An 11,149-nucleotide genomic window follows, 5' to 3' on the forward strand; every position below is an offset into this window, starting at 1 on the left:
TGTCTGTTTCTGATGAAGGCAGGGATTTGTTGAGCCGCCTGCCAGCGTCGGCTAGCCTCAGGGATTGCTTCCCCCCCCCCCCCCCCCCCCCCAGTGCCAGTGCCCAGACTACAAAACCCCCGTTTGCAGCTTCTGAGAGAGAGTGCCAGCCTGTCCAGGCATTCCTACTAGTGGGGAGAACTCATTGCCACACTGCGACGCTCTCATTGCTTGCCAAGTTCCTTTCCTGTTTTTCTCTCTTGTCTCTTGTCTCTCTTCCTCTTTTTTTTTTCTCCTTATTTTCTCACTTTGCCTCTTTCATGGATCTTTTCTCTGCTGGAAACACCCTCTCTGTGTCTTCACATTGCACTCTTGTCAAGGTTCCCTCAATGGCCTCCTTTCTTTCCCTTCCTCTTTTTTTTAAAATTCTGGTTGATTTTCATGAACTTTGCTGTCATTTTCTGCCATTTAGTCACCGATCTGCCACAGTACACACACACACACACACACACACACACACACACACACACACACACACACACACACACACACACACACACACACACACACACACACACACACACACACAGTCACATGCATTCGTAACAGTTACATTGTGAGATATTTTTGGTCACTTTTGTATTTATTTGCATGTCACAGACCAACAAAGTCAGGAATGTAAGTGTTTGGTTTTAAGCGTGTCCCTGACCAGGTCACTGTGAGGCAAGAGGTGTGTGTGTGTGTGTGTGTGTGTGTGTGTGCACACCAAACATCCCATGCTGCACTCTGCTCCCACCTCACATTTTCTCTCCATCTGTCCTACGTATCACCTGGCTGGCGAGTTCATGCCTTTTTTAGAGGCGTTTTGTGGGTTTGCTCAGCTGCCTCGTCTGTTTCCTTCTTGCTCCGCTGCCTTGGCGGGACTAAGCCGTCCAAGAATCCTCTTCTGCACCTCCTGTTCCAAATCAGTCCAGCTCAGTCCAGGAGCATTGTGTGTTTTTTAGCTTTCCAGTCAATATTGTCACTGCTCTGACAAAGAGAAAAAGGCCCCGGAGACAATGCCTGGACTTAAACGCACCATTTGGTGTCCGGCTCTACTGGTTTCTGAGTGTTTACTCTTTTTATTTTAGTCTCTTGCCCTGAATATCAGCAGCGTCGCACTGTTTGTTACTCCGTATCATGTCAAGATGGGTTCAAATGGAGCGAGACGACGTTTACTATGCTGGCAGTATTTTGAGAATGCTAAGACGTGAAGGTGTAACTCACTCGGGGGGAACTGACGTGGTCTGGCTACATGTTGTTGTTGTTGTTGTTGGCAGAATAACTCGGTGTCGCCATCAGACAGCCTGCGGGCGGCGAGTGAGAAGCACCGCGGCTCTTCAGATTACAGCCTCGACTCCAAGAAACGTAAAGTGGACGACAAAGACAGCATGAGCCGATATGTGAGTGTTTATTGCTTTAATTGTTCCAGCCAATGCGTTTGAACCCTCCCACTCTAGCTGTGGGTGGGATTGTGTGTTTGCCATAATAGTTACACTTCAGGACACAAGTTAAGTGTGAGCAAACCAAAAAATAGCAAGAAAACTTTCGCAACCAGTGTATTACCACTTTATTTACACAGTTTTGGCCGTGCTTAATTTAATGTGCCTCTAAATTCCTAATTTCATAGTAAGTGTCCTTGAAGTAATTTACTGTAATTTGGCTCTAATTGAAGATAACATCGAGACATTGTTCAATTGGTACATTTCTAATGAATTAATTCCAATTTAATGCTAAGCTAGTGCCTCCTTGAGTCTTTTAATCAGCGCACAGCACGTCAGCTGATCATTTTCAAGACGTGTCTAATGCAATCCAACATACATGAAGAATAATGTTTACTATAGTTAATAAATATGAATGTACTTGGGTTCAAATGGACATAAAATAAAAATGTTCCCTCTAATTACAGCCGTGTTACACAACCAGGAAACTTTCACGGCATTGTAAATAATTGAACTGTAAAATAAAGTGCTGTAAAGTCTCATTAAATGTGTGTACACGGTGTCTTGAATAATAATAAACTAATGCCATAAATCTGGTCTTTGATGTTGATCTAGTGTTTGTGATCTCCCTCCTTTTGTTTTCCAGGACAGTGACGGAGACAAAAGTGACGACTTGGTGGTGGACGTTTCCAATGAAGTAAGACTTTGTTTGATCTGAGCTGCTGCGCCGCATTCCTGAGCGGGAACGCCGCGCAGAGACTAAACACGGCGCTCGTTTGTCACTCGTCTGTTCGAAAGCCTCAACACCTTTCACGGCGTTGTCAAAAAGTCTGTCATAATATTGGTTGTGTGTGTGTGTGTGTGTGTGAGAGCTTCCTGCATTTCTTTTGCCATTCATGCAGAAAGTAATACAAAGAGAAAAGAGAGTGACAGGTGAATGAAAAGTGTGAGTGTGTGTGTGAGGGAGAGTATGAGCACGTATATTAATCTGTGTTTGCACACGAGGCCCCGGTTTGTTTGACCTACATGTACACGCCAGTGGCTTTCCTCTTTCGGTCTGTTTGCTCAGTCTCGCCCTCCGTCTGTCTCGTTTAACTCTGCAGGACCCGGCCACCCCCCGAGTCAGCCCCGCTCACTCGCCTCCAGAAAACGGCCTGGATAAATCACGAGTCCTGAAGAAGGACGCCGCCCCCAACAGCCCCGCCTCCGTCGCCTCCTCGGGCAGCACGCCGTCCTCCAAAGCGAAGGACCACGCCCACGTGAGTGACACACGGAAGATGAAAAAAAAGAAAAAGGGGGGGGGGGGCCATTACAGTGGAGGGTGAACTGACAGACTAAAGGGCATTTTGTCAAGTGAAGTGGGTGTCTGTGTGCAGGGCTAATACGCAGGAGGCTTAGCAGTTGGCTGCCGTGAGGGGCTTGAAGGGGCAGAGATGCACTCTCAGGAAATCAAACCCTGTGGCTCACTCCTCTCAATCTCCTTTATGGCTTACCCAATAAATGGTCATTTCTTCCTCGGCCCGAGGCTGTAAATAACCCAGAGACGCGGCAGCGAGGGAACTGCTGTCTGCCTCCTTTTTCTTGCCTCGCCTCATCCTCCCCCATTTTCTCTTAATACCGAAGCGCTCGCTAACCAGGCTAAAACAATCCTCAATCATCGGGTTTTACATAAACCATTTCTCTGAGGATTAGGATAGACTTATAGTCCACATCTATGACACCCGGCCTCTCTCCATCCCTCATTAGCGTGCGTCACCAAACTAAACCCTCCACTCCTCGTACTCCATCTGCAAAGGAAGGAAGATGGATTCATTATGAGTGTTTGGGGCACCGTGTTGGTCTAGTCGCTCTTAACAAGCCTGACTTCTATCTCTCACACACACACACACACACACACACACACACACACACTGCTGTAATGAAGTGTCAGTGTTAGATTGGATTACCTTGAGCCGTCCACTCAGATTGTCACTCTGGATTTCTCTGAAAATGGGGGTATTTTTTTTTTGACTCTGGCATGTTTCATTTTGTGTGGCTGAGAGGAAGTTGAACTCACAACTTTCAGTAAGCGGATACAAAGTCAGGTTTCACCAGGAGATTAAAAGACTATTCCTGTTTTCAGAATGACAAGTCATCCACACCCAGCCTGAAGTCCAACACGCCTACTCCGAGGAATGAGGCTCCGACGGCAGGAACCAGCACCACTCCAGGACTCCGGCCTCTCACGATGGGCAAACCGCCCGGCTTGGAGGCATTGGGTATGTGGACACCTTCTCAAGTTGTTGAAAATAAGTTAAAATGGAAGTATTCTTCTCTAAAGATGCATACCATGTGCTTTCCTTCTTCTTATGCGATAACAAACGGGATACTTTTTAGGTTTTAGGATGCAGGTCGGACAAAATAAACACTTAAATGACCTGAAATCGGCTTTAGCAACTTGTGATGCCTGTTTTATAGACCAGAGCAGAAGTTGTGGCGCTTTTGAGCACATCCTACGATCTGTGATGAACCATGGCTTCTTTAAATTATTTTATTATGGTCTCTCCCGTCCATCTCTATTAAAATGCTCTTCTCTCTGCTCTAGCGGCCCCGGCCCTGCGCACGCCGCTGTCCATCGCGGGTTCCTACGCCTCCCCGTTTGCGATGATGGGTCATCACGAGATGAACGGATCCCTGACCAGCCCGGGCGTCTATCCGGGTCTCATTTCTCCACAGATGAGTGCTGCGGCTGCCGCCGTCGCCTACGGACGCTCACCAATTGTAAGTATTTCAGTATTCAGAATGCATGAATCCGACGAGGCTCCTCTTCGCTAATATATATTCATTCATATATTCCATCAGTTTGGCACAACTGTATGAATTATCCTCCACGGCTGGAGGCTGTGGAGTCTTGACTTTGAGAAACTTAAGCATTATTTCCACAACTCATTGTGTGTGTGTGTGTAATGAGAAAGTACAAAGGCAGCCTCGCTCCTTTACTTTGATGTTAGCTAGTTGGTTAGTTAGCATTCTAAAGGCTTTTAAAATAAAATGCCTCTCCGTGTTTGACAATCTCCCAGGCTTTCATTAGCATTAGCAAGTGTGATGTTGTAGCCTTGTGTAAAGCTTCTCTGTATGCGAGGAAGCTGAGTCTGCGCCTTTTCAAGGGATTTGCCTGGAAAACACAGAGTTCCTCGGGGCCTCCGCGGTTAAAATGAGGCATATATTTTAATATGAATGTTAGCTTAGACTAATTTATCTTTGCAGGTTATTGGTTGTTTGTTAACCCCTGGCTGTTCTTGGTCTTGCAGGCAGGGTTTGACCCTCATTCTCACATGAGAGCTCCAGGCCTGCCAGCCAGCCTCACGTCCATTTCTGGAGGAAAACCGTGAGTAGCTGGACTTTTGTTGTTGTTGGATTTAGCCATCGAACAGAGAGCATATGCATCCAGGCCACAGACTGAAACATAACTCCCCTCATTTGTCCCCCGCAGAGCGTATTCTTTTCACGTGAGTGCAGATGGTCAGATGCAGCCCGTGCCCTTCCCTCCAGATGCGCTGATTGGCCCGGGCATCCCGCGCCACGCTCGCCAGATCAACACGCTGAGCCACGGAGAAGTGGTGTGCGCCGTCACCATCAGCAACCCCACGCGTCACGTCTACACCGGCGGCAAGGGTTGTGTCAAGATCTGGGACATCAGCCAGCCGGGCAGCAAGAGCCCAGTGTCCCAACTCGACTGCCTGGTAACGAGCGTCCCGTTTTCTTATTTTTTTTTTTTTTTTTACAAGGAAATGTTTGAGATCTGTGTTATTAATGTGGATGATTCAAAGCCATCCGTCCAGAACGGAAACATAATGTATACTCATTTCCCGAGGTCTCTGCAATCAGCCTCCTTCATTAAGAATTTTTTTTTTTATAGCATCAAATGTAGCCTGACTCCAGATCCCAACAGACAGAGATGTGAATAATTCAGCAAAGTATCTCACTGCTGTGCTGAAATAATCCTCGGTGAGAAAAAAAGAAAAAAAAGCCTGCTGAGTAATGATGTTCTGATTGGTCGACCCTGTCTGCCATTACCCAGCTCATTACTTCCTCCCAACTGCCTCCCATTTCTCATTTTGATACTGTGGCTTCATGCCATCCGACTCATGCGGCCCCCCAACACCCTTAAAGGTGCGTCCAGAGTGCAATTGGGTCTTATAAAGCCATCCGGGTGCCGTTTTAATCCGACCGAGAGCTTCCACGGTCTTATTGATCTGTCTTCCTGCTCTCTTGGAGCCTGGCCAACAGCTGCAGCCCCACTCGCTCGCTGCATCTCTTGTTAAAGCCGACATCAACATCTTCACTGTAACACAAGAAACAGACGGCGGCAGCCTGAAAAACTCCACTTGTCAAAGAAAAAGCTCCTTTAAGTAGCGACGGTCTCGACGTGGACACGCCGATGATGTATGCTGCTGATCTCCTGAGTTTTTCCTCAACAGAATTGTAATTGAGTTAGTCCTTAACCTCATTGTCCTACTCTAGTAGATGTTTCACATTTTTTTAAATTGCATCAAGATCGTGACGATGCTCATTTCTCTTTCCAGAACAGGGACAATTACATCCGCTCCTGCAAGCTCTTGCCTGACGGCCGCACCCTCATAGTGGGTGGCGAGGCCAGCACGCTGACCATCTGGGACCTGGCCTCGCAGACGCCGCGCATAAAGGCCGAGCTCACCTCCTCCGCTCCGGCCTGCTACGCGCTGGCCATCAGCCCCGACGCCAAGGTCTGCTTCTCCTGCTGCTCGGATGGAAACATTGCCGTGTGGGATCTCCACAACCAGACCCTCGTCAGGTCAGTGCTGAGTGTTTTTACCAATACGGGTTCGTTTCAGGCTCTGACCGAAAGACTTAATTGACCCGGGGGGGGGGGGGGGGGGGAAATGTGTGCGTCTGGCAGCTCATGGTGCTTGAAGATTAAAAGTCATAGACACAAGATGGAAGGCTCTGTCCTCTGTTTCTGACTTGATGTTTGGTGTCTCGGGGTCCTCCAGGCAGTTCCAGGGCCACACAGATGGAGCCAGCTGCATCGACATCTCCCACGACGGGACCAAACTGTGGACCGGAGGGCTGGACAACACGGTCCGCTCCTGGGATCTGAGGGAGGGACGGCAGCTCCAGCAACACGACTTTACCTCGCAGGTAGAGCGACGCGCTTGTGAAACACAAAACAGAGGCCTCGAGCGTTTGTGAAGACGAAGTGAAGTCGAGTAATCCCTTGTTGACACGTTGCAGATCTTCTCGTTGGGCTACTGTCCCACCGGAGAGTGGCTGGCTGTGGGCATGGAGAGCAGCAACGTGGAGGTGCTGCACCACACCAAGCCTGACAAGTACCAGCTGCACCTGCACGAAAGCTGCGTCCTCTCACTCAAGTTCGCCTACTGTGGTAAGTAACCGGCTCCTTGACTCTGACCTATGCAAGGAGATTTAAAGGTTTGAAGTTTTAATGTAAAAGAGCGTTTTGGCCTTGTTTATGGCATATAAACCAGCTGGTTTTGATATTCATAGTTGTTTTAATTGTTTTGGTGACATAACTGGTGATCTTGTGTTTTAAACTTGATTTAGTTCAACTTAGTCATTGGACCAGTGTTGAAGTCATGTAATATTTCCAAGAAAAGACATGAGAAGAAATTTACATTTCATCGTAACAGTCATATAACACACGTTCTGGTATTTAAATATATTCAAAATGTAGTCTTGAGTTGTGATCTGTGGACTTGTTAGTTGGTGACGAGTCTGTAATTTTTTGCTGGGATAATATTTGACTCCAGACCATAATAAATTCTAGCTACTGCCCTGCTGGTAAATGTGGGGAACCTGTATTTCTCTCGTCTTGTGATTGGTGCAGCGTAGATGAATATTATCTGACTACAGTCGTTTCTGGAGATGTTGATTTAAACCCGTCTAACTGTGATTTTAGTCACTTGCAAAGTTGCCGTTTTTATATTAGTCGGAATGTGTTTTTCAAAGCGCAGACGGACGTTCGCACGCGTTATTCCGTACGGCCTGAATTGCACATAACAATATGCTCATTACATTTTGCCATTGCCTTTTCAGTTCAGATCGTTGTGCCTGCTGGGCAGAGCAGCTGGTGTCAAGTTTAAGGCTCAGACAAATGAGGTTTCACTATCGCCTCGCTCCGTGTTCATTTCTCCTCACGAGACCCCCGCAGCAGAACTGGTTAATTCAGATGACGCTCACTGCTTCAGAGCTCTGGCTGACACTAATTCAATTAATTACCCAACTAGTCAGTTGGGTAATTAATCAGAGAGTGATTTTAAATAATTATCAGAGTGGAAATGGTGAGTCGTCTTCATTAGGATTCTAAATGAAAAGGTATTTTTCTCCCAATAAGGTGTTTTGTTTATTGATAAGGCTATTTATTAGTCACAAATGTGTCTTCCAATTTGGCTTATTGTGCATTTTAGCCCACGCTGGACTTATAAATATGGAAAACAGCACTCGTATTTTCAAGATAATATTCTCAAGGCGTCTGTTTTTTTATGTTTGCAGGTAAATGGTTTGTGAGCACGGGGAAAGACAATCTGCTGAATGCATGGAGGACTCCTTATGGCGCCAGCATATTCCAGGTAACTACGACAACCGCACACATTATAGAAGATACCTTCATGTTCTTAAATCGTATAAAATAGAAGCACGACCTCCACGCGGTCATTATTTTAGACATGTTGAATCTTGTATAAAGCTAAAAAACGTATCTCATTCATTTGTGGGTTATGAGTAGCGGTGCTTGTTGGGTTCATGTTCTTAAATCTATTTATCGTGCAGTAAATGTGTCCACCAAAACCATAAACACACCACAATGGTTGCAGAAAGGAATCGGAGGCTAATTAAAGCGTCTTACATAAAAACTGACGACACGATCAAGAAACCACTCATATAAAATGAAAACTTCTCTAACTAGAGTTTGTTCCTTTCTCCCACAGTCGAAGGAGTCGTCCTCCGTCCTGAGCTGCGACATCTCCGCCGACGACAAATACATCGTGACGGGATCCGGCGACAAGAAGGCCACCGTGTACGAGGTCATCTACTAGAGGGAGGCTCCCGCTTCAGCACTGATGAGACGACGCTTACGGCCGTCTGTGGACGACAACGTGCTACAATCAACTCCAGATTTGGCAATCGGAACTGGCGGTGATCGAGGGAGCTGTCGGCCCGAAGGATGCTTGTGCTGGAAAGAAGGTTTTCTGTACTTGTTTTGGAAGGTTTCTTGTTTTCTTTTTTTTTTTTTGGGCTACACGTTTTTTCTTTTCTTCTTTTTGTGACTTTCTTTCTCCCCCCCTCCCCCCGTGAGAATATTTGGGCGTAAACCCGATGAAGCGGCGCTTCATTTTCTGAGACCCCCCCCCCCCCTCCTCCTCCCCGTCCCGTCCCGTCCCTCCTCGCCCCAGACGTCTTGTGAAAAGTGTACATATCGGATTAAATAAAAGACACTTTATATATATTATAAAATATATATATTTTCATGTCCTGGGTGTACTTGTGATCAATTTTTTTTGTTTTTGTTTTTTGGGCCCACTCTTGTCTTATGCCATAATATTTGAGTGGGGAAAAGCGGAACATAGGTTTAGAACTTTTTAACAATTTTACTCTTGATTTTCTTAAAGCACATTCTCCGGGGCTGACCCTTTTTATTCCGAAATCGAACCGAGGAGCATGAAACTTGTACGTAGGACGTTTTTTGTGGGGATTTCTTTTCCAAAAGGCCTTTTTTTGTCACAGTGCTCTTACCGGACTATGGACACGTGGAGTCCTCTGACTCCGGCAGAGACTCGGCTGGTTTGGACCACTGTGGGACGGAGCAGGACGCCATGATTCAGGAAAAAGAAATGGATGTAAATTTAATTCATATATGACAAAAGACTTTTTTTTCCTTTTTTTTTTTAAAGTGTACTGCTCTGTCTGTGCTACCGTTTCTCCCTGTTTGTTTTACCCTGTTGGATTATGGGGGAAACGTTTATTGTTTAGCCTGACTCTTGGACCTCAGTTGGCAGCAGAAGCACTAGAGCAGCCACAAACTGGATGAAAATGTGCTCTCTTTTTTTTTGCTAACTTAACGCAATATGGATGTTGAATTGAATTGAATTGATTTGTCGATTTCCAGACTAAACTCAAAACGGTTCAATCTGCGCTACTGGAATCCTTCCGTCCGTCTGCATCTTTATCAATATTCCTGGAATATGTTTGGGTTTTGGCGGAGATCTGTAAACGCTCACGAGGACGGAGGGCACGGCACTTAAAAAAAATGTAAACGCAAATTAAACAGGTCGAGTGTCTCCAATGTAGACGGTATGAAGCAATGCGTAATTCTGGTTGTACACTGTGCTCCTGATCCCGTCAGCATTTCCCACAGAAGGAGAAACAAATCTAAAAGGGGCTGATAAGCGCCGGCCCTCTGAATCACACCAAAGTATGTAGCAAATGCTGTCGGCACTGAAAAAGAAATGTACAGTTGTTAATAAATCAATAAAACAGTTTTTTTTGTAGAATTGGCCCCATTTCCTTGAGCTTGACCCACCGAGTCGGTTTCGGACACCACTCGGGACGCGGAGGACATTTTGTAGTTGTTTTATTATTCACAAACGGAAAGAAAAGACGAGATGTGAAGAGAACTGGAGGATCGTAACCTCCTCGGCAGTTTGGGGGCAACTAGAAGTTGTGTTGATCTTCGTTTAGAGAGGAAAGCGGCGTGACGGATATTTGTGTTTTTTTTACATGCAGATAAAATGAATGAAGACTAAAAATAAACGCATTAGCTGAGAAAATATTCTTTATGGAGTATTAGTATTAGCATCTTCATTGCCAACCAGAAGTATTCAGATCCTTTACTTTATGTGGATGTGCAATCAGTGATTAAGGTTAATATAGTCTATTGTCCTCCTTTTATCCTTTACTTTGGGGTTCAGCCGTTCCAATGGGAGAAGTTGTGGAAAACAAAAATGCCACCGCTCAGAGAAATCAAGTAGTTTTTGGAAGGTGTAATTTGTGGGAATGGGAACTGTTACTGTTACATGTTATGGTCCTGACACAAAGACTTCATATATTTATCACCACACACACACCGATATGAAAGAGGAGATCTTTTAGCTGAAGTAAAAAAAAGGTGCGAGTTAAACACTTTGTCTCCAGACGGGATGGTTTGTGGTTTCAAGCCCTCTGACAAGAGACACGGGGAAGGATCTGAGTGGCTTGCCAACACACACACACACACACACACACACACACACACACACACACACACACACACACACACACACACACACACACACACACACACACACACACACACACACACACACACACACACACACACACACACACACACACACACACACACACACACACACACACACACACACACACACACACACACACACACACACACACACACACACACACACACACACACACACACACACACACACACACACACACACACACACACACAAAAAATGACAAACTACTTTGGGAATTTGTGGCTTTTTGATGGTTTCGGTGCAGATTGTGAAACAAATTAAAAAGGCATGCCAACAACGACCGGCATGTGATATTGAAACGTCAACTTTTGGGCTTTTTCCTGTTCCATGAGATTACTCATGACGTGTACCATCGGTGTGTCCGTGAAGCCTCTCTCACCGGCCCGAACCGGC

At 45.9% G+C, this 11,149-nt stretch overlaps 1 protein-coding gene across 15 annotated transcripts in view; it reads left to right on the forward strand.

Annotated features, from left to right (window-relative positions):
- The window catches only part of LOC117728629 (transducin-like enhancer protein 3-B), a 28,763-nt gene extending 18,775 nt beyond the window's left edge, over positions 1-9,988 (forward strand). For all 15 annotated transcript variants that reach the window (XM_034529368.1, XM_034529376.1, XM_034529370.1 and 12 more), the window contains 12 exons: positions 1,299-1,421; positions 2,107-2,157; positions 2,564-2,719; positions 3,583-3,718; positions 4,045-4,220; positions 4,751-4,827; positions 4,933-5,182; positions 6,026-6,273; positions 6,473-6,620; positions 6,714-6,864; positions 7,992-8,068; positions 8,426-9,988. In XM_034529368.1, coding sequence (XP_034385259.1) covers positions 1,299-1,421; positions 2,107-2,157; positions 2,564-2,719; positions 3,583-3,718; positions 4,045-4,220; positions 4,751-4,827; positions 4,933-5,182; positions 6,026-6,273; positions 6,473-6,620; positions 6,714-6,864; positions 7,992-8,068; positions 8,426-8,533 — 1,701 coding nt within the window. In that variant the 3' untranslated portion in view covers positions 8,534-9,988. The remainder of the gene's footprint in view (positions 1-1,298; positions 1,422-2,106; positions 2,158-2,563; positions 2,720-3,582; positions 3,719-4,044; positions 4,221-4,750; positions 4,828-4,932; positions 5,183-6,025; positions 6,274-6,472; positions 6,621-6,713; positions 6,865-7,991; positions 8,069-8,425) is intronic.
- The last annotated feature ends 1,161 nt before the right edge of the window (positions 9,989-11,149 follow it).

The sequence above is a fragment of the Cyclopterus lumpus genome, chromosome 3 (genome assembly GCF_009769545.1).
Source record: "Cyclopterus lumpus isolate fCycLum1 chromosome 3, fCycLum1.pri, whole genome shotgun sequence".
NCBI classification, from domain to species: Eukaryota; Metazoa; Chordata; class Actinopteri; order Perciformes; family Cyclopteridae; genus Cyclopterus; species Cyclopterus lumpus.